This window comes from Jaculus jaculus, chromosome 13, assembly GCF_020740685.1.
Source record: "Jaculus jaculus isolate mJacJac1 chromosome 13, mJacJac1.mat.Y.cur, whole genome shotgun sequence".
Classification (NCBI taxonomy): domain Eukaryota; kingdom Metazoa; phylum Chordata; class Mammalia; order Rodentia; family Dipodidae; genus Jaculus; species Jaculus jaculus.
The window spans coordinates 92,850,387-92,875,144 of record NC_059114.1 but is presented as its reverse complement, the minus strand read 5'-3'; the positions used below and the strand labels follow the sequence as shown (position 1 = coordinate 92,875,144).

General features: G+C 35.7%; 1 protein-coding gene across 4 annotated transcripts in view; it reads left to right on the top strand.

Moving 5' to 3' along the window:
- Prr16 (proline rich 16) overlaps positions 1-24,758 on the top strand; it is a 268,096-nt gene that overhangs the window by 166,051 nt on the left and 77,287 nt on the right. For 2 of the 4 annotated variants that reach the window (XM_004652541.3, XR_006633225.1), the window contains exon 2: positions 20,487-21,243. In XM_004652541.3, coding sequence (XP_004652598.1) covers positions 20,487-21,242 — 756 coding nt within the window. In that variant the 3' untranslated portion in view covers position 21,243. Of the gene's footprint in view, positions 1-20,486; positions 21,620-24,758 lie in introns of those variants that run through there. The other 2 variants (XM_045132991.1, XR_006633224.1) reach the window with 2 other exon arrangements.

Below are 24,758 nucleotides of genomic sequence, written 5' to 3'. Positions count from 1 at the left end.
TCTGGATCTCTTTTTTGGTATGTGTTGAGTGTCCTCAGTGTCTGTCTCCTTCATCCTGGTGCTGATTATCAGCACTGTTCACCATGGAAGCAGCCCTTTGCTCATCTCCCCTTTTTCTCTGTTGTTTAAGCTGGGGCTTGGCTGGAGCATGAAGGGTGGTTTATCTCCTTGGGTCTCGCTACATTCTGTAAAAAGAAAAACAGATTCTCCATGGAGAGTGAAGTCAGCACAGGTAAAATGGTATAAGCCTTGTTAATTTAGGGAGAATGTAATGGATGTAGCCTCTCTTTTAGCAAGAGATAAGTGACAGCTTGACATTGGAGAGCATAATATTTGTCTCCATAGGATTTTGACCTGGTTCCTACTTCCAGATGTGGGTTCTTTCTGTAAGCTGTGTGCCACTATTACACTTATGTGTACATATTGTCATTGTGTTTGTTTCTGAATAGCTTAGATCCCTGGTTGGTTGGACTGTTGTTTTGCACCTTTCCCCAGTAGCTCATGCAGGGCTTTCCTGCACTGTATGAGCTGTCTGGGGACTGACTCCTTTCCGGATTCCAGCCAGGTCACTCCGTGTTCTTTGCTGACAGTGTGTGACATTTATATCAATAGGGTCTTGCCTTTTACCTCAGGTGAGTAATCAAGTGCTTTGACAGAAGCCTGTCTTGTTTTGGGGACCACATGGGTCTCTCCAATCAATAGTTCATTGTGGCTAACAACCACATTCTGAAAGTGAGAGTTACAGGCCCAAGCTAAAAAAATTTTTCTAAGATTAGGCTTCATCACACCCTCTCCAGGGCCCATCTTTTTGAGGCTTCCCCCATACTTCGATCTGTCTTCAGGGATAAAGGTTTTTATACTAACAGTTCATTTTGGGTTTAATTTTGTAACCACAAGCCCCCTCAGCCTTCCCCTCTCCTAAAATTCTTCCATCCCTATTGTCTGAACCTTGAGTTTCCTGCCAGGTATGACAGCGACTCTGGTTGATCCAGATTAGGAACCACAGTTGAGTGAGAACATGAGGCATTTGTCATACGGTGGTTGTGTGTGTTCACTGAGTATCATATGTCCCAAGTCCATGCATTTTTCTACAAATTTCATTCTGTGACTTTTTTTCTTACTGCTGAGTGGAATTCCATTGTGTAAGCGTACTACAACTTCATTAGCCATTCGACCAATGATGGACACCTGATTGATTACAGTTCTTAGCTATTAGGAGTTAACAGCTATAAACATGATTAAGCAAATAATATCTGTGTAGTGAATTATGGAGGATTTAGGGTAAATGCCCAGTAAGGGAATAGCTGAGTCTGTCAGCAGCTATATATTCATCCTTTCCAGGAATCTCCATATTGATTTCCACAGTGTTTGTATAAGCTTGCAGTCCCACAAACAGTGAATGAGTTTCTCCACATCTTTGCCAACACCTTTTTTTTTTTTAATTCCAACATCATTCTTCACAGAGATAGAAAAAAATTATCTCAAATTTTATACGGAATGGAAGCAGGCTTCTGAAATACAAACATATCCTCAGCACAAGAAATACCTCTGGAGGTATCATCATACCTGATTTAAAGCTATATTACAAAGCCATAGTAAGAAAAACAGCACGGTACTAGCATAAAAGTAGAAATACAGGCCAATGGAACAGAACTCAATACCCTGACTTTAGGTCAATTACCACAGCTACTTGGTCTTTAACAACAGTGCTAAAAAAGTAGACAGGAGAAAAGACAGCATCTTCAACAAATGTTACAGGACAAACTGGATGACCATATGTAGACAAATGAAACTAGATCTACACATCTCACTATACACAAAAATCAAGTCCAAATAGATTGAAGACTCAATATAAGACCTGAAACTTTTCTGCTACTGGAATTTAAAAAAAAAAAAAATAGAAGGAACACTCTATGATGTAGGAGTGGGGAAGGACTTCTTCAACAAAAATCCAATAAATTAAATAATCACTCAACCAATGGGATCTAAAAAAGCTAAAAAGCTTTCACACTGACAAACATACCATAATCAGAGCCAATAGAGCACCCACAGAATGGGAGAAAAATTTTCTAGCTATTTCACTGACAGAGTAATAATACCTAGAATTTACATGGAACTCAAAAAGCTAGACACTAAAAATAAATCAAATCAAATAACCCATGCCTAAGATAGGTCAGAGAACTGAATAGGGAGTACTTGGAGGAAGTAAAACAAATGGCTAACTTACACCTGAGAGAATGTTCAACATCCCTAACATCAGGGAAATGCAAATTAAAACAATGTCATTTCACCATAGTCCAGTAAGACTGGAAATCATCCTTTGTTCACTTTTTTTAATGTATTTATTTGACAGTGACAGAGAGAAAGAGGCAGAGAAAGAGAGAGAGAGAATGGGCATGCCAGGGCCTCCAGCCACTGAAAACGATTTTCCAGATGTGTGTGCCCCCTTGTGCATCTGGCTAATGTGGGTCCTGGGAATTCAAGCCTCGAACCAGGGTCCTTAGGCTTCACAGGCAAGTGCTTAACCACTAAGACATCTCTCCAGGCCCTTTGTTCATTTTTAATGTATATTGTGATGTCTGCTGTGAGTGACTGTTACTGAATGTATTCCTATCATATCTAATATCTCTTTAGGTGAGCCCAGGATAAAACTAAGCTTATTACATTCACAAGCATGAAGGCCTTGGAACATGTATATTTTACCATCTAGTTCTTTCCACTACTGTGCCCTTGGACTAGAGGGGCTGTGGGCAACTGTCACTCTGCAGGACTTGCCTCTGCCTGCCATTCTTTGTGGCCTGGGAATTTGTGTTTGTTAATCTGCATTTTCACATTTGTTTCACTGACTTCCCTTATGCAATCTGTCTCATACTGCCCAATTTCTTTTTTTACATGTGATGACACAAAGAAAAGTTGTCTTAAGAAATAAAATGACCCACTGTCAAGTGGCACATACTGTGTTTACTTATTACATTGGAATGACTTACAGTGAGGAGAATATTTTAATTTTGCGTTCTTTTCAAATATGCAAAAGGGGAGGTTTTGTATCAACATCATCATGCAGCTATGGTCCAGTATGCCAGAGACTTCAGAATGGTGACCTAGGGCTGACTCACTCCTGTAAGCAGAATTGGGGCACTTGTGTAAACATTTCTTTCAAATGTGAAAACTTGTGAAACATATCTATTTCAAAATATGTTTTCCTAGTTTGTCTTGAAGTCTTTTCCAAAAGCATAGGACTTGACCCTTGTCCCAGTTCTCTCAGTTCAGCAGCATCGGCCACTCTTCAACTCAATTCATACCAGATTATCCAAATACTATTCTCTTTTAGGTTTTCTAGCTCTCATTTGTGATATGCTTGAATGTTTTACTGCTTTATAGTAATACTTCATATAAAATTTATTATGTGTCTAACATGTGCTTCCTGAAAAAATGTTGATTATGTAACATTAGAAATTATTCAGAATGTTCTGATTCTTATATTCTTGTTTGCCTGTGCATCCACAAAATTCATATACCCAGCCCTCCATATATGAAATTTTGAAACTTAAAACATTGTCCTTAGCTGGGCATTATGGTGCATGCCTTTAATCCCAGCATTCAGGAGGCAGAGGTAAGTGGATCGCTACAAGTTCGAGGCCACCCTGAAATTACATAGCGAATTCCAGGTTAGCCTTGGCTAGAGTGAGTCCCTACCTTGAAAAACAAAAACAAAACAGAAACAAAATAAAACATTGTCCTCACAATTTTGCATTGTGTGGCATTTTTAAGTTCCTTTCTTAATGATATATTAAGTGCTATATCTTTTACCTTTCATTCAAATTATACCTTGGTTTAAAACGATAAAATTTTGTTAGTAAGAAAGAAGCAAAAATGTGGGTTATATATATATATAAAATAACCATTGTGCTTATTGCTTTTGAAAAATAATTCACAAAGGCTATGTGGTAAAATTCATTCAAATTATGTATAATTTTAGCCACTAGGGGGCATTAATATTTCTAAACATTTATGAGTGTAACAGAGGCACTTATATCAAAGGGTTAAGTGTAAAACAACAAAATTTTCAATAGAAATATAACATGGGATATGCACAATAATTTTATTGAGATTATACAGCAAACGTACAAATGTATGAAATATGAATGTATTATATGTTGATGACAGTATATCATGTTTTAATATATGGAAAGAAATGAGTAAAAATACACTTTTATAAATAGGAGATGTTTTCAACTTTTGTGTGTTCACAGACTTAGTACATTAAGTGTTAGAAATATATTTACATGTTTGCTTCTATCAACATCAGATAGTATTTGTACTTACTGCTAATATAATATCATTAAAACAAAAGAAAGATAGCTTTTGCTGTATACTGTGTTCTCATAGGGGGAAAAAGTCTATGTTTAAGTATTTAAAGGACTTAGTAAAGAATATGAGTCCTGAAACATTGACTTTTCATTATATTTTAGCAGATTTAAATGGCTCTAGACTTTCGGTGATGATTTTATTGTTTGTTTGTTTTTTTTCCTGAATAGCGTTTCTTAATTTTTATCTAGATAGTGAAGGCAGATACTTGGAAAGCCTATTTTATATATCTCAAATTTTAAATTCCCTCTTTTCTTTCAGTTCATATATTATGGTTCATTAAGTTTAACACAAACTTATATTTTTCTTTCATTAAGAATCCTGGAATGAAAGCACAGAAATGTGTTTTCTAATGCTTGTACCACTTTATTACACTATGGATAATGTCTGAATGTGTCTTTTTACTAAGCACCATCCCATCAGAAATGAATTAAAACAGGTACTTTCAAGTTGAAAAAAATGTCCTAAAAAGTATCTTTACAGGTTTGCCGATGTTCTCATTAATGCAAATAGAACATGGTATAGCTTCTCTGTTGGCATCATTTTCCACAATGTGGGTGTGCTTATGAGTGAGAATTTTAAATGACTTGCTATATGGCAATACCATTTCACTTCCTTAGGGCTCTGCAAAATCCTACATGCTTACATCAGTGATTAAACCTTTGGTGGCTGCCTATAACTTTCAAGAAAAGGCCAAAGTCATTAGAATGGCGTTGAAGACTGCTAGGCAGTTTTCTTTACTATTTTTTTCTTTCCAGCATCTCTTTATCTTTCCATTTTTACAGAAACCCTTCTTTTTTAGCTGTTCCTTTTACTAACTAGCAGTCCAAAATGTACGCATGTACACAGGCCAGACAATTTGTACTTTGCTGGATTGGATCCATATCTGCTATTCATTTTCCCCTTCAAACTGCACAATTGTACTTTGCATTTTATTGTACCTGAAGTGATCTTTCACTTTTATTTCCTACATGATGTGGACTTTGAAGTCCACAGATATTTTCTACTTCTTTACACATATCAATAATCAATAAGAAAATAATTCTAGATAATGAACGTATTCAATCATCACACAACATTTGAGAATCAACATTTTTACTATGCCTATGTCACCTTTAAATCAAATAATGGTATCAACAATATTTCTACTAATAGTTCTTGAATTTTTAAGAAATATTATTATTCCCATGGTATAATTATGTATGCAAGATATCAATAATACAGTTTTCCAATTTCTTTGACAAGAATTTTATATTCCACAAAGATTCTAGGATAAGTCAAGCACATAATTGTGTAGTTTACTAAAATTCTTTCCTTATACTAAGCATTTATCTCAACATCTAACATGTACATACTGAAACATGTCAAAATGTAATTTTAATGTAAATGTAAATGTAAATAGTTTTACATTAAGAACTGTACTTATCATGATAACAGTTCATTTACTTTTTACTATTTTATTCTATTACTTATTTAAGAGAGAGAGAGAAAGAGGGGGAGAGAGAGAGAGACCAGGCACAACAGGGCCTCCAGCCATTGTAAACAAACTCCAAACACATGCACCACTGTGTGCATCTGGCTTACGTGGGTACTGGAGAATCAAACCTGTGTCCGTAGGCTTTGCAGGTAACTGCCTTAACAGCTAAGCCATATTTCCAGCCCCAGTTTATTTTAATATAGAATTTCAGCAGCTTCCTTTCAACAGAGCTGTATTTTTAACAGGGGAATAAATTTTATCTCATTCCAGCTGTGATTCAGACACAACGGTAGCAAGTGCAAAGAAAAAAAATGAAAAATAAATAAATTAACATATTTTAGAAATGGAAGGAATTTTCCTGTTTTTAGTTTTCTTTCATCTTTTAAAAATTTTTATTATATATATATATATTTTTAGTTATGGACATACTCAGTGTGTAAACAGTACATGGTACCATCCTTTCCCTTATCCCTGCCAAAAGGGCTATTTTTGAATGCATTATACATTTTAAAAATGCACCTGTTTTTTTTCATGTCTATCTGTATGAAAAAGAAAAAGAAGAGATTCCTAATATGATAAATACACAAATTCATTACTTCTAATATTTATGGACATGCACAGAATTGTAAGCAATGGGTATCACATGGAAAAGATATGCTATTATATTATTTTTAGCAATATATTTATGCTTACTTATTCAAGCAATATACTAACTATTCCTGCCATAAAGACAGGATTGTCTGCTTCCTAGGAGGTTAGAGTCTTGACAAATCGCAAGATGGTCCCTAGTGAGAAACACATGCAGGATATCTGGAGTCGATGGGATTGGTGCTGACTGGAAAGACTGTTTAGAAGAGGAGCTGGGGAGGTGCTTTTCTAAATCCTGAAGGAACCAGAAGAGTGCAGGGTTTGAGAGTAAGAAGTGGTGGGCCTGGTTGGCGAACATTTCATACAGTGATCCTTAGGCAGGAGCATTACATCATCTCAGACCCTGATAACCAGGAAGAACAGAATGAGAACTAGTGGGCCAGAGGTCCTTGGTCTGGCTAGGGATGAAAGGACTTTGTACTGAGGACATAATAGTCTGTGTAAGCTCTTGGCTTTTATCTTTTAAGATCAATGGAGAAATATTTAGAGTTTCCTATGAATACATATTGTAAAAGTATGTGTAAGAAATGCATGTTTAAAAAAGCTCTTACTCTACGTGCAGTGTGGAGATCAGGTTGAATGGAAAGGAATTGGAAACTGAGAAGCTTTGTGCTTGATAGCACACAGGTGAGGCTTCTAGAATTGTTTTACTTGGCTACTTTTATGTTGAATATGGGAATATTAAGTGACTTAGATGCTTCTTCATCTACACATGTGTAAATGCAGTAAGGATAAAAAGGACTGAGGAGTGCAGTGTTTGAAGTTTATACTTCCTTTATTTTGAGTGACCACCTGTTCTTGAACTGAGTGACATAATGGAGTGCTTTTGAGTATATAATCACAAAATGCACATAGATGAGTCTTTCACATGTGTTTGGCTGCTAAAGCAATTCTAATTAAGGATGTCTCTTTTCCTACATTTTACATAAAGCCTCAGAAGAATTATACTGCCTATTAAAATAACAAGAAATGTTATGAAAACACAAATTAAATGTAGCAATAATACATCAGCCATTATGAATGGTGGTAATGTTTCATGTAGGAAAAAGAAAAAAAGTAAATATTTTACCTGATAAAGTAAGCATGAGACATTTACGAAGTAATCAGAACTTGTAGTACTAAGTTGTGTGATTTCATGTCTCTGGCTACCTTAGCACTACTTTTATTTTGCCTTTTGCTAACCAAAAAGATGCTGAGCATCTGACAAATGGAAATAAATAAGATTGTCAGAGATTTCTTACTATCTTTAGAATTAACTCAAAAATGTTTATGGTCACATTTTAAGATTAATTAAATGAAATAAATTCATTTTTCTTTTAAATTATGGGTCTAAAAAACCTTAAACACTTGGTTTTACAAATGTAGAGTGAATATTATTAGCTAATTTTATGTTAAAAGTAACCAAGTCTTCTGAAATTTGTACAATTTTCCCAGTCTTCTGAGGTCCATTAGCATTTTTGAATGACTCACATTGAAGGTTGTTTGGCTATTCCATGTATATGTGACATGACTGAGAAATGATTAGGCTTAATAAAAGGTGAAAACATTGAATTTCTCCATACATTTATACTGTGTTAGATCACTAGCTGTTTGTGCTGCTTGGAATTAAAAACAAAAAAAAATGCTAGAATCCTTAGGGGATGTTCTACAAAACTACAGCTGTACTAGTTAACTAACTGAATGTTGAGGATTTCCATTTCCACCCTTTTCTTGATGCATTCACAAGTCATCCTCTATCAATGCCTGGAAGAAAAACAAAAACAAAAACAAAAACAAAAACAAAAAAACAGAATACTTTCATGTTTTTACATGTTGCTGCTTTGCTTCTACCAAAGCAATCACAAAACAGCAATGCTTTTTTCCTTCAAATTTAATCTTATCACTCAAGAGAGCACTCAGGCACTATGGAATTATCCCCAACAGTGTTTCAACTAGCCTGCCTGGAAAGCACAAGCGGGGTCTTCTCCTCTCCACTTTTCTGTGAGTGTGCACTGCTCAGCACTGCATGGAACATGCAGGGTCGCTTTCAGAAGGCAGATCTCTGCCTCTTCACTTTTGTCTTGGGTTGGGGGATACGCCTTGAACTATCAGTCTAGTAGTATCCATATGCCTTCTTACCTTCAAATCATGTCCGGAAGCAGATATTAGGGAAAGTACAGTTCACCTCATTTTTTATCCCCATTCTATAACATAAGCCTTTCCAGGAAAATAATTCCTCTTAACTAATGTTTTCCCTAATCATGACCTGTCTGAAAAAGGTGGTCAAAATTAACAAATGGATTATTTTTTGTTATACTGTTATTAGTGAAAGCAGTGTTCATTTCTTCCACCATCACTATGGTGTGACAACTTTTAAATTATAGCATCTTTTGTGTGTAGCCCATGGCTATCTTATGATCGAACCTCTGATTTAGTATTTAAGTTTAAACTAATTACATATTTTTACTTGTATTCTGAAATTATTTTATTTGATTTTTTTTTTTTCTGGAAGCCATGTGTTTATTTGGCAAGTGGTTCATTTTGCTTTCCTTTTCCATCATCCTGATCACAATTCAATTGGGCATTTCCATATGAAGCTGTTTTCCTATTGCCAACTATGGAATTTTTCTTCTGTTATTTCCTTGATTATTATAGTCTCATATTTTCTTTTTCTTTATTTATAGAATTCCTTAATCAGTAAGACAAGGTAGGAAGTGTTTTCTCCATTTCTTCTTTATTATTTTATTTTTCTGTTAAAATTATTTTGCCCAATTTTTGAGAACATTTCTTAGATATTTGTTACCTTTCTGCCTTTCTGTCGAAGTTTTGCTTTAGCATATATGTTTTACATTTCAAATACTCATCTTCTCTTGACATTTTTGTATAACTGTTCTTTGTATAGCCTCAATATAGTTCCACACCACTCTGAATATATTCCTGCAAAGTTCTTGTTTGTTCACTAAAGTTGGCAGCTTTGTCTTTGTATTAGCTTCTTTTTAATTGCTGTGGCAAAATACCTGATAAAATCAGTTCAGGGAGGGTAGATTGTGGCTCATAGACTAAGAAAAGATGCTGTTAATTGCAGGGGAAAAGTTATGGTGACAGAACTGTGAGCAATGGTCACAGAATGCCTGCAATCAAGAAGCAGGGAAAGAATAGGAATTTATGCTGGGTTATAAAACACCCAAATTCCACTTTTGCCAGGAAGGTTTTACCTTATAAACCTTCCACAACTTTCTTCTTAAACTTGACTATGACTGATGATGGTTGATAATTCACATTTAAATATAGATCATTTTCAGAGAACACAGGTTAATTTGTACTCATATACATTTTGCAAAAAGAAACACCCACCACAAAACCACACAATAACCTTCCATAATTCAGATCAAACTGTTGTCAAAGTTTTCAGTAAAACTTAATTACTTTCTAGCATGGATACTTTAGGTTTGTGTATTTGAATGTGTGTCTTTTTCGTTTCTATTGGTTGCTCATTCCTTGAAAATATACATTTCTCCTCCTTTTATGGGGGAGCCATCACTTTTCTCAAGACACACTTGAATTTAAAGCTATGTTTTCAATCCTCCTTGCATTTATGTGGTTTGTTTTATGGAAGTTAGTTATAAACACATGAACTTCTATACCATTAAGAAGTAGTAGATGTACCTTCCTTGCCCTTTCAGTTCTTCCTCTTGAAATGTACACATGTAAGCAGAGCTCTAGCCATGAACTTGGATTTGAAATGAGGACCACACTGTCTAGCAGACAGAAAGTTAGAAAGAGCCGGAATCCTGGACAAGTGAGGTCACTCACTGCTTTACCACCCCGATGCGTTTCCATTATTTACTTTATGTGCTCTAGTGTCTTGTTTTCAATCTGTTCAGAGTGAGAAATGAAAGGATTTATATAGTACACATATGCAGAGTGAACCAGAATTGTCATAGCCCTTGGGGGAGCAGTAGAAATATTACTATGGCCCTGTGTTGTGCTAAAGAGTGCCTGAACTTTTATTAGCAATGAGCACAAACAGGGTTCAGAAGAGGAAGGGGTCTAAAATCACTTCTAAGACCACAGAAGGTAATTGCACACATCTGGATGTGAGCAGATTACAGACTGTCATTCAAGCATAATGTATTATGTTCAGTACCTGTTTCCAAGCCTAGAGTCGTTTGTCACAAATAACAGTCTGCATGGCTACACATGACTTTCCTACATGCTAACAAATATACCAGGGTAAAAGATGAACAAATAAGATAAGATAATTCCATTATGTCATGATATTTGGGATGTTTTAGACCACAAACAGAAACAGCCTTAATTGGCCTCCATAATGAGGATTATCTCATATCTAATTAACAGTACTTTCATTAGGAAAATGTGATTACTCGAGAAGTTCAAAGACAACTAATGTGTTCCAAGGCACGTGTAGTCATCCTGTGGAATGGGAGTAATTCTTCCATGCTAGTCACTTTCCCTTGCTGTGATCACTAGAGCCCAAGACATCCTTATGTGTCAAAGATTTTATTTTATTTTTTCATAGACATAAATGTAATGGCAACACCAAGTTGTAGAATAATTTACATTTCCATTAATTGCAATTTTTCTAAGATGAATGCAATTTAGTATATTATGACCATTCACATTAAATTACAGTATTTATTTATGCATACTAACTCATATGCCCTTTCTAACAAGTTCTGTCATAATGAAACAGAATACAAGGTTGTGTTTTGTGAAATGAGGACTATTTTTAGTCTTGTCTAATCATTTAGGTAAGTGGGTAGATAATGTGTGTGTGTGTGTGTATATATATATATATATATATATATATATATATATATATATATATATATATATACATATGATGTCAAAAGTGGCAAGGAAGCATGCATATTATAAATATGAGCCCATGGAAGATTGTCAGTCCTATCTTGGTGCTGGAAAACCCTGAAGGCTGACTGTTCTCTCTGCTTCTTTTCCTATATGCTTACAATCAGCCTCTTTCAGGTTAAACTAAGTAATTATGTCAACCAGCGCTTGGGTTCAGCTTCTGAGCATTGTCAAGCAGTGTGCTGAAAGTAGTGTTGTTACCACTCTTTATTATCCTAATCAAACACCCTCTCACATTCATTTCTGCTTTTAGTTTAGTTTTTTTGGGTTTTTTTTTTTTTTAACTACTGGAACCACCTGTTTAAAAGGTAATTATTTTCATAAATCAATCCTAAAGATTTATTTTATTTATTTATTAGAGATGAGGGTGAGAGGAGAGAATGGGCATGACAGGGACTCTAGCATCTACAAAGGAAGTCTAGATGCATCTGGCTTATATGGGTCCTGGGAAACTGAACCTGGGTCCTTTGGCTTTGTAGGCAAGTACCTTAACCACTAAGCAATCTGTCCACCCCAAGATTTTTGAAGTATTAATAAATCCTCTTGTGAAGGTTTCAGTGGAAGTTAAATGTCTCCTTTACCACCAGTAATTTTATAACTGTAATTCTTGTGATGGTGAATACTTGATGGGGGTATTGTCAAGAATAGTTTTGTTTATTATTAAGGTAATTTAATTACATATTATGTGATATTAATTAAAAGAAATAAGCAGGTTTTTAAAAATTTTTTATTTATTTGAGAGCGACAGACACAGAGAGAAAGACAGATAGAGGGAGAGAGAGAGAATGGGCACGCCAGGGCTTCCAGCCTCTGCAAACGAACTCCAGACGCATGCGCCCCCTTGTGCATCTGGCTAATGTGGGACCTGGGGAATCGAGCCTCAAACCGGGGTCCTTAGGCTTCACAGGCAAGCGCTTAACCGCTAAGCCATCTCTCCAGTCCAAGCAGGTTTTTAAAGGAAAAAATATAAGTATGTTTGAAGTTACACAGACACATTTTTAAGGATAAAAGTTTGCTCATATCCTCTTAATTGTTCAGGATTGGGATGGAGTATCTTTGGGCCAAGCTATGAAAAAAAGAAAATCTTTAAGAGCCAAGTAATAGAAAAAGGGTTCAACACGCCTCCCATGTTTTCATTTTTTTTTCTCTACATATTTCACTCCTTTGTCTTTCTGGATAATATGGGACTTGTAAATTTGAGGACTTTAAATATGAGGTGTAAACCCCCAAAGCAAAGCAAGGATGCAAGAAATGCTTTTCTTTGCATGCATTTATTTCCATAGTGGATGTGACAGGGGAGAGACAGCTGTGGGATTAGAACTTCCACGCCAGCAGCTCTCAGTCTCAGATTCTTATCCACTTAAGTGAACAATTGAAAACATAGCCTCAAGAGAAGGATACACCATGAGTTTATTTTAGGAAGAGTTAAAATAGAAGGCAAGCAAAGGAGAGAAATGCTCAAGCAAAAGAAATTCACCTGCAGCCAGAAAGGAGGACTGAAGATCCCCCTGGAATGTGGAAAGAGAGCAAAGACTAAGGGGGTGTAGAAAATAAGAGGAGCTCACTAACGTGATTGAAGCTCATTTGTATGAAGCAGATACCCAAATTGGAGTAAGCCTTATTATCAGGCTCAGATGTGTAAGAAAGGGACCTGATTGGTTGGTAGGCCCATGAAGCTGATTTAAGAAGTGCCAGCACACAGATGACAAGTCCAGGAAACATTCATAAAGAAGCAGGAAGTTTTTCGTGTTACTGAGGGGATGGAGTAAGAAGTGGTTGCTTTCTAACATCTTAGGTGAAACTAAATCACACAGGAGATCTAGCCCTGTCAGAGCAGAAAAGGTGGCATCCATGTTTCTGTGGGCCAATATTCAGATAACTCCTTACCAGGAGTAAACTAACTTGCTCCTAAACTATATCAGCTGGACCCAATTTCATCCTGTGAACACTGTATAAAGGTTGCTTTATTCCCACATCCTTACTAATATTTATTTTGTTTCCTTAATGATAGTCATTCTAATTTGGTGAATTGTAATCTCAATCTAATTTTAATTTGTATTTATTTCCCTCATGGATATGATGAACCACTTTCATGTTTATTGGCCATTTTTCCTTCATCTTTTGAGACTTCATTGTTCTTTCCACTGGGCCCATTAATAATTGTTTCTTGAGGGACCAAATTTTTTTAAATCATCTGCATACTTTTTAACAATTAATCATTTAACATATGTATAACTAGTAAATGGATTCGCTGTACATGCCATCTCTTCACTTCATTGTTTCATTTGCTATATAGAAGCTTCTTAACTGCATGCAATTTCATTTGTCCATTCTTGATATTATTTCCTAAGTGATTTGAGTCATCAAGTCCTTATTTTCCTATATTGAAATATTTTTTCCTATGCTTTTCTTTAACAATATCAGAGTTTCACTAAGATCTTTAATCCATTTTGAATGTAATTTTGTACAGAGAGCTAGACATAGCTTTATTCTTCTATATTCATTCTATATGATATGCATTTCTAAAAGTATCCTTGTTTTGAAGATGCTTTCATTTCTAAAATAATTTATTTTTATTTATTCATTTATTTGAGAGAGAGAGAGAGAGAGAGAATGGGCACACCATGGCCCCCAGCCACTGTAAATGAACTGCAGATGTATGTGCTACCTTGTGCATCTGGCTTAGGTGGGTCCTTGGGAATCAAACCTGTGTCCTTTGGCTTTGTAGGTGAGTGCCTTAACTGCTAAGCCATATCTCTGGCCCTGAAGCTGTCATTTCTATTGTGCATGTTTTTGTCATTTTTATCAATAATCAAGTGGCTGTATCTGTGTAGGTTTACTTCTGTGTCTTCTTTTTCATGCCAATGATCAATGAGTCTGAATTGGGTTGAGTTTATATCTAGGTATATTATTTTATAGAAGGAAACAACTGTAAATATAATTTTCTTAATTTTTCTTTGAATATTCATTATTTGTATGTAGAAAAAAATACTGATTTTGTATATTGATTTTTATAGCATGCTAATTTACTAACAGTGTGCTAAGAGTTTTCAGTTGGAGTCTTTAGGCTCTCTTGCATCATCATCTAAAAATAGGGTTAAATTAAATTCTTCCTTTCCTGTTTGTATCCACTTCTTTTAGTTTCTTTTCCCACACTATCTAGTTAAGACTTCAATGGTTGTGTTTGTAAAGAATGGATAAAGTGGACAACTTTGTCTTATTATAGTTTTAGTTGAAATGATTTTTTTTCCTTAGTAGTATAAAGTTGTCTATTGGCTTATCAAATATAGACATTATTATTTTGCATTAGGTAATTTTTTACATGTATTTACTTACTTTCAAGCAGAGAGAGAGGGACAGAGAGAAGAGGGACAGAAAGAATGGGCACACTAGGGCCTTCAGCCACTGAAAGTGGACTCCAGATGCTTGTACCACCTTGTGCACCTAGTTTTATGTGAGCACTGGGGAATTGAATCCAGGTGGATGGACTTTGCAGGCAAACGCCTTAACCTCTGAGAAATATCTCCAGTCCCTTGAACTTTGCTATATACCTTGTAATCTTCTATTGAAGTGATCATGGATTTGGTGGCCTGAGGTCTACCAATGTGATTTAGTGATTTGTGTATATTGAACCATCCTTCTGCCCCTGAAATGTAACCACCTTTGTCATGGCAAATTGTTGCTTTGATGTATAGTTGAATTCAATTTGCTAGGATTTTAGTGAGGATTTTTGTACCTATGTTCAACAGGTGGATTGACCTATAATTTATTTTTTTGGGGGGGGGGCTACCTTATCTGGTTTTAATAACGGTAATTCTGGTATTATAAAATGAGCATGGTAAAATTCCTTTCCTTTTTATTTTGTGAGATAATTTGAGGAACATTGGTGTTAGTACTTTAAAGATCTGGAGGAATTCAACAGTGAATCCATGTGGTTCAAGATTACTTATCTCTACTGTTGCATGAGTTACTATTTATTATTAGTTTACTCTCACTGCTTGTTAGAGGTCTATTTACATTGTTTATATTCACTTTGTTTGAATTTGACGTATCATACATTTCTAGAAATGTGTCACTTTTTTTTTTCAATTTAGAGTAGTACACCTTTTCAAAGCATGTTCCAGCGATCCTGTAAATCTCATTGTTACCTGTTGTAATGCCCACCATGTCATCTTTATGTTTTATTAATATGGACCTTCTCTTTTTCCTTTGGTTACTTGGATAATACTTTATCAGTTTTGTTTGTCTTTTTTGAACAACCAACCCTTTAAGCATTGTTCTTTATGTCTCCATTTTATTAATTTCTTCCCTGATCAGTTTTATATATTCCTGCCTCCTGATTAGGAGTACTGATTTTTTTTTTGTTTTTTCTAAGAGCTTGAAGTGCAATTTTATGTTAATTTAGTTTTTTTTCAATTTATTTATTTGAGAGTGACAGACATAGAGAAAGAGGTAGAGAGAATGGGTGCATCGGGGACTCCAGCCACTGCAAACAAACTCCAGACTCATCTGCCACCTTGTGCATCTGGCTTATGTGGGTACTAGGGAATCAAGCCTTGAACTGGGATCCTTGGGTTTCACAGTCAAGTTCTTAGCCACTAAGCCATCTCTCTAGCTCTATTTTAATTTTTTATAAAAGTATTTTTATTTATTTGTGGCATAAAGAGAGAGAGGGTGACAGAGAGGATGGGCACAACAAGGCCTCTGCCACTGCAAACAAACTCCAGATGCTGCACCATATTTTGCATCTAACTTTACATGGATACTGAGTAAAGAACCTGGGCCATTAGGTTGTACAAGCAAGCACCTTTAGTCACTGACCCACCTCTGTAGCCATTTCTTTATTATTTTTTTTAATTGTAGACTTGAAAGCTATAATCTTCCTTCTTACAACCACTTTCATTGTACTTCATGGGTTATAATATGTGCTCCAAAATATGTTTGCTATTTGAGAGGCTTTTCCATGGGCTACTGAGGTAAACTGTTAAGGATAAAACAGTAAGAAAGTACAAACAAAATTCCCAAGATCTATGGTATAGAATGAAAAAGCCAAGTATTCCAGTAATAATCACAGAAGTACACTGAGCTCAAGTTAAATATGTGGAAAATATATTCAATAAAATTATACCAGAAATTTTCCAAATTAGGGAAGCAATACAAATACAAATACAGCAGGCTTGTAGATACCCAACTGACAGGGCCTTCACACATCACATCATAACTGAAACACCATATACAACAAATAAAGCATAATGAAGGGTACAAGAGAAAAACATCAAGTCACATACAAAGGCAAACACATCAAGTTAGTAGCAGTTTTCTCAACAGAATTCCTAAAAGCTAAGAAGGGAATGGAATGATATATTTCAATCTTGAAAAGATAATAACTGCCAGTCTAGATTACTGTATCTATAAAGTTATGAAGGCTACCCTTCATAATTGTAGGATAAATGAGTTTACTATAATGTACAAATGAAAGGAATTCTTGACCATCAAACCAACAATACAGGAGATAATTTAAGGGCTCATACACAGAGAAGATAAAAATAAACATATCCATGCTGCTATAGCAAAAACAAGTCCACACTATGACAGTAAATATATAAATGGGAGAAAAAAGTAATACAAAGAATACCACATGACAGAAGTAATGTTCACCATAATTAATAACTCTGAATGTTAATAATTTCAATCCTCAATCAAAAGATACAGACTTTAAGATTTGGATTAAACAGAGCAGCACCTATCTATTTGTTGCCTCCAAAAATTCACTTCTCTGAAAAATAAAAAACACCCTAAGGATAAAAATATTAATAACTACTTTATTAAGGAGATTCTAAAAATCCCTTAAAATACAGGGAAATTTTGCAGAAGAGCAGCAGAAAGAATGTCAGAGCCTCTTGTTGGGTCATGATACACAGAGACATTTCTCCTACCCATAACTGTGGGCTAACTCCACAATGCATGACCCATATAACTCAACCAGGAGGAGCCAGGGGGAGGGGGCAGAACATGGACGATCCTAACAATGGTACCAACTTGACTGTATAGGAGTTTTGCTAACCTCCTCATTATAGCATATATCTATTTTTCTTCAGTTTCATGAATCTTCATAAGAATCTCATGGAGGTAGTCATGCTAATACCAACATTTCAAAGTGTTTTTCCTTCATTTTCTTTAATAATTACAGAGAGTTTTTCCTCTTATATTAAGGATGTTTATTCATTTTGAGTTGATTGCAATGTGAGGGTCCACTTTTAGTATTATATGCATGAATAATCAGTTGTCCCAGCACCAATTTATTTGAAAGGCAATCTTTTCTTAAAATTTCTTGGCACCTGCAAGAACATTTTTGCATTTTTTCCAGCCTTGTTGGCATTCGTTAGTTACTCAAGGTTAAGTTTGGTTGCTTTCAGAGAAATACTGTACCATGGATCTTTGCATTATACAATGTGTAAATGATTCCTTAAAAAACATTTTGGAAACTCATTGAATATATACCTATATTGCCAATATATAAATTTCCTACTTAATCATTTTATCACCACAAACTGGGATTTATAAAACTGCCCCATTTTTACCAATTGAGATTTTTTTTTTTTTTACTTTAGTTGTAGTTTCTCATTTACTATTAAGATTATTTATTTTTATAGTTGTAGGAAAATTGAAGTCAATTTCTCTCACTTTAACATAAAATTAAGCTGTGAAATAATTCCAATTGTTTTCAATCAGTATGAATGCATTTCTAAATTGTCATTAGTTATTTATAATTCCTGTATTTATTTCCTATTTGCCTACTTTTAAAATTTATTAATTTTTAGCTAGCATGCAAAATAATGGGTTTGATTTTGACATTTACTTACATGTATATTGTGGTGGCACCACATAAACTTAGGTATTCTGAAATCTAGGTTCCCAGCTGATGGAGATTTGGGAATTAAAACCTCCTGGAGGCAGTGTATTGTTGGGGGTGAGCTTATGGGTGTTATAGACAGTTTCCCCATGCGAGTTTTTGGCACACTCTCCTGTTCCTTTTCTCTACCTTATGTTGGCCAGGGGGTGATGCCCACCCTCTGCTCATGCCATCACTTTCCCTGCCATCATTGAGCTTCCCCCTCAAGCCTGTAAGCCAAAATAGACCTTTTCCTCCCCCACAAACCGCTCTTGGTTGGTGATTTCTACCAGTAATACTAACCTGACTGCAACACCAGTCATTGTATTTTTGTTCATATTCACCTCCCATTAACATCTTTTGCCACTCTACCCTCCCAATGGACTGCTACTGTCTGAAAATATCTGCACTTCCTTCCTAATATTTGTTAATATTTAAGTATTTTGTGTTCCTTTTCTGTTTTCAAAGCTTTGTCATTATTTTTCAGTGTCCTGGAGTTGTGTCACATAAGGATTTATAATGGCCATGTTAGAAACTGTGTACTTTAGCTAGAATGTGATTCTGAAAAAAAAAACAAAACTGATACATTGTGTCTTTGAAAACCACTTCTCTCACTTCTGGGAGCTCATTTTGAAATGTGTGGCACTTTATTGCTGCACTCGAAAGGCTCTCGCAATCTAGCTGCTAGTTCACTCTAAAACCTCCTTTCTGATAGTGCCCTTCACCAACAAGGTCTTCTTTAAATAACCCACATTTGGGGTCTCTTGTTATCAAAGGACCTTTATAGAGCATTTTCTGAAAGCATATTTGAAGCAGTGCTCTTCCAGGAGTTATATATGATTCAACTCTCAGGAGGACTTCATTTCCATTTTCATGGGGTCCTATTCTCTTATAACCTCTAACATGCTTTAGAGTATTTGGTACTGGCACTTTCACTGTTCCTTGTCAGAGGATCTTGCTAAAATTAGACTCTTTGCCTAGATGCAGTGTTTGGATTTTGCATTTTAGTCTCTTTGCATTTAATAGACATTTAGGAAATCATCATGTACAGACTGAAAGCACTCATGAGCTACCAAACCTTTGGGCTCTAGACAGCAAATTTACATCCCTAAAAACTAGTTTCATCCCTCAGAGCAGATAATGTTTCTTTCTTTACTATGGAAACTTAGTATAATAAAAGGCTTGGGGCTGTCACCTGCTATACTATTTCCGCATTGCTCACACAAAATACCTTACAAATGTCAGTGTAGGGAGGAAGGGGTGTTGTGGATATAACTCAAGGTTATAGTCTATCACTGGTGGTGGAAGACATGGTGGCAGGAGCTTGAGGTAGCTTGTCACATGCAGTTAACTATGAGAAACAGTGATGAATTCTAGTGCTCAGGTAGCTCTATCCCTTCTATGCAGTCTAGGGTCCTCTACCCATGGAATGGTGGTTCATCACACACTTAGGATGTGACTTTCCATATCGGTTAAACCAATATGGACAAAATTTCCTAATAGATGTGCTAAAAATGTGTATTTATGGTGATTCTAAATCCTGCCAAGTTGACAACTGGAGATTAACTATCACACCTGCCAAAATGAAATGAAACACAGTACCCATGAGTTAAGATGATTCCTCAACCTCTTTCATCCATCAGTTGTTCTTCACTTGAAATTTCTATATGCCTGACCTAGAAATGTGGTCATTTGCTGGGCGTGGTGGCGCACGCCTTTAATCCCAGCACTCGGGAGGCAGAGGTAGGAGGATCGCTGAGAGTTCGAGGCCACCCTGAGACTACAGAGTGAATTCCAGGTCAGCCTGAGCCAGAGTGAGACCTTACCTCGAAAAACCAAAAAAAAAAAAAAAGAAAGAAATGTGGTCATTTATAGATAAGTTAATAATCTAGAGTATTTCTTTCTTTATAACTATGTAAATTTTAAAACAATGCCTACTTCAGAAATCAAATAATTAGGAAATGTTACCTTTGTTTGTCTTTTATTCCTGGCCCTGCTAAAGTCACCACAAATAGAAGTCATGTGCAAAAGGTAATACTATTTATTCAAATGGTTGATTATAGGATATATTCTATAAATATAGTGACTAACTTTAAGTGGACATGGTGTACACAGCCCAGTATCAGCAAAGGCTTCTATAGCACGTGAAATATAATCATAAAAACTGAACTTCTTGTAGTATATTTCGCTTTGGGTCACTCTTCAACACAATTGCCTTGTGCTTTCCACCAGGTGGTTGACCAGATTGACACCCTGACCTGTGGCCTGCAGCTGGAGGATGAAATGACTGACAGCTCCAGAACAGACACGCTGAATAGCAGCTCCAGCGGCACCACAGCCTCCAGCATAGAGAAGATCACAGTGCAGGCTAATGCCCAGCTCGTTAAACCTCCAGCCCACCCCTCTGCCATCCTCACTGTCCTGAGAAAGCCAAACCCTCCACCACCTCCTCCTCGATTAACACCCGTGAGGGGTGAAGACCCTCAAAGGGTAGTTCCCACTGCCAATCCTGTCAAGACCAATGGCACTCTTCTACGGCATGGAGGCTTCCAAGGTCGACCTAACAAGATTCCAAATGGAGATATCTGCAGCATACCTAACAGTCACTTGGACACGGCTCCTGTGCAGCCTTTGACGCACAGACCTGGAAAGGACAGGTGTCCACAGGCAGGGCCTCGAGAGCGAGTTCGGTTCAGTGAAAAAGTACAGTACCATGGCTATTGTCCTGACTGTGATAACCGGTATAACATTAAATCTAGAGAGGTCCATTCACACAGTGAACCTGTCCACCCACCAGGGAAGATTCCTCACCACGGCCCTCCCCTCCCTCCTCCGCCCCATCTCCCTTCTTTCCCACTAGAAAATGGGGGACTGGGAGTTAGCCACAGTAGCAGCTTTCCCCCTGCCAGACCTGCAGCTGTGCCTCCTCCCACTGCACCCAAACCACAGAAGGCCATCTTGAGGAAGTCCACCACTACAACAGTGTGAAGTATGCTTTCAAGAACTTTTTGATTTTTTTATTTTCTATATTATAAAGATAAAATAATAAGTAATGAGCACTTTTTACTCAAGCAATAAAAAGCCCAAATATATTAATCCTGCATTCAACAAAGGGGTATAAAAATCACCTGGTAAGTATGCAGTACATTGCTTATGTCCTGGGTGTACAGTAATTCAATGTTCCACCATCCAACATGCAGAACAGTGTGAATGAATTGTCTTTGCAATTGACCTAAGGAAACATGTGACCTTCAGGTTTCAAATGTTTCAGTTTATTACCAAGGAGGATATTTCAATTATTTATATTTGTTAATAAACCCAGGGTACTTGTTTTATTTATGCCTAATTCATCTATGCATTAATAACGTGTCATAAAATCTTATCTTTCATCTAATGATTTTTAATAAGAAATTTTAATACTGAAGGATTATTTTGTTACATTTTTCTAAAGATGTTTGACACTAGTTTTGCATTATTAAATGATGAGTATGATACCAAAAGTTTATTTTATATACTATAAAGTTATGAATCATACGTTCAGCTATATATGTATTAAAATATTTTGACCTTTGGAAATAGCATGTAAATAAATAATAGTAAATAATTAGAAAACTAAATGTTCCTGAGAATTAAAAATGAAATAGAGGTTAATTTTACCCCATGTTAACATTTAGTGCACTCTGCCATGGTTTGGGAAAAATCACAATGAGTGTTTGTCAGAACTTTCTAACTTAAATTCCATACTCCAATTAGTAAATACATCCTTACACATTTGCATATTATACACCACCATTATGTATTTACAGAATGATCTGATGAAAGCAACATACATTGCCAAGCCTTGTAGACTGTCATCATACTCCATACTCTTGCAGAACACAGTGTAAATGAGTACATTGAAACTTTGGAATGTTTTGTCTCCTGCTTGTGTGTGCAAGCTCTTGGCCTCCCTCACAGAAAGCACATTTGTAGGAGAAAGTATAAATGTTTCTGGCAACAAGTTGTGTTCAGCATTGCATTAACCTTAAATTTCTTTTCTTTGCACTTAAGTGATGCCATGGCTCTTCACTGTTTCAAAGAAGAGAGAGAATCTTTTTCTTTTACCATCAAATAAAAGTCTCTTAATTAGCCTTCACCAACTTGTGAAACTTAGCCACTCTTGGGCCAACCTCAGTTTACAACAAAACGGATTTTGACTGATATAATTAATTTCCCCTGAAATCACTGTGCGAAAAAAATGCCTGGAAAAAAATGAACCATTAAGTAGTAAGAGTACAGGCCATGATCTGTGGTGGAAATTAATTTATTATGTTGAGTGCAATGACCTTTTCAAATATTTTATATTTGATTTCAAAACTTTAAATTTAGCTGCCATAGGGAGGCAGGTTTGTAATCATTACTTTGCTGTCTTTTCTGGCTACATTATATAAGTCTGCTTTAAACAGATTTCTATTCAAAGATGGTAATGTATTTGGGGTCAAATTTTCAAATAGTTTTCAATGAATGATCAAATGAGTGAATAGTATGTAATGTTATGTTAAAAGTTAACTCAAGTGTCCTCTTTTTATGTGTGTACATGGGGGTACTGTAAGAAGAATTTTGGAAAGTTATAAATTAATATTCAAGAAAGGCCAAACATGGCATTTTCTAACTGTATGATTAGTGTATTTGAGAGATATGACCTAGATAAATAAATGACTACTTGTTGAATACCAAAGTAATGTGTTCTTAACATTTTACTTGATAATTTTTTGTGAAATCAATAATGCCATCATTTAATCACCTTTCTAGATTTAATTAATTGCTGTTTCTTATATGGCCATCAAGAGTTACAGCATCCAAGATCATACTTAGACATAGAAGAAATGATGTTCTTTCCCTCGAGCCCAGTCTCCTTCTTCAGCAGTTATTGTAAACTAACAGTCTCCAGGGAGTTTTGGACTTTGACCATTCTTGGTGATGGATACATGCCAGATCTCAAGGGATACTGTTCTTGCAACCACAAATAATCTGCATAGCAAATAATTTGATTTCAATAAAGCAAATTAACTTGGATCATTCAAGTTAGTTGAATTAAGCACATTGGCTCAGCTGATAGAAAAACTCAGCAACCAAATTTTCATACACAAAACTCCCCCATAAAAAATCATTTTTTATTATATTTTTATTTATTTATTTTTTATTATTATTTTGATTGTGACCTATGCCAAAATTACACCTGTTTTTCATTAATCACATTGATATCTAAATATTGACCTAGAAAGGTGAGATAATTACAGCTCCAAATGGAATATTTATCAACTTAATTGTATCATTTATTTATTTATAAGCATTAAATGTAATAATACAACAATGTTGGGAGTTTAAGTGTTTTTACTCTTGATTCTTTCATTTTTAATTAATGTGTAGAATATATTGTGCCAATGTGTTTTTCACCTGATTAATGCTGTTGCCACATTCACTAGAACATCTGAATACATATAAAGCTTATGGAAAGCAATTAACATAGTGCATCAGAATATTTTCTGGGAAACATATAATTAAACTATACAAATGGTAGTGCAAGGTTTTGTAATCAGCGAACATTGCTTGAAAATTTTAGATGTTGAGCTGCAAGCTGCATGCACTCTCCAACAGAGCATGTGAGAGCATCCAGTGCATGTTATTCCCCTTTCGGGAAAGCCCACAGAGAAATGCATCCCTCCATTTCTCAGGAGCAGCACTCTTTATGGGGGGCACCTGTCTCCTCTCATCTAGACATTGTGACTCACAGGGTCACTGAACATGCTCTTTTGAAGGTGGTGTTCTACAGAATATAAAATTTAAAAGCACTCGTATGATAACACCCATTTATAGTGCAGGAACAATATATTTCCATAGATATGGTATCCTTTAAGTTAAAGTAAATTAAATTAAATTAGACTTGGGTGCTAGAGAGGTGGCTTAGTAGTGAAGGTGCTTGCCTGCAAAGCCAAAGGATCCAGATTTGATTCCCCACTACCCACAGAAAGCCAAATGCACAAGGTGACTCAAACATTCGTTTGCAGTTGCTGGAGACCCTGGAGTGCCCATCTCTCTATCTGCCTCTTTTTTTTCCCTCTATCTCATAAATAAATAAAAATTTGAATTGGAAAAGTTCTGCTTTTTTGTTGCAGACAAAGCTTTCCCAGTTGTTGAATGTTTTTGCCTTATGACTACAGAGTAAAATAAAAATTGACCAAAGATTTCTCCCAATATTTACAGCAGTTTTGTAGTTATAATATTTTTAGATCGTGGTTAAATGTAAAAATATCTTCTAAAAATGCCAATGTATACAAAATGAGAAATTCTTTGCCCCCCCCATTTGATATATGGTCATACTTTTTATTAATTTAATAATATTCTAGGAAGAAATGAGTCATTTGGCAGAGGAAGTTTAACTGACCTAAATTTTGTTAAGTTTGAATTATACCTGCTTTGTAAGAGCAAATGAACACAGGGAGAAGAAGAAGCAATATTTAATGG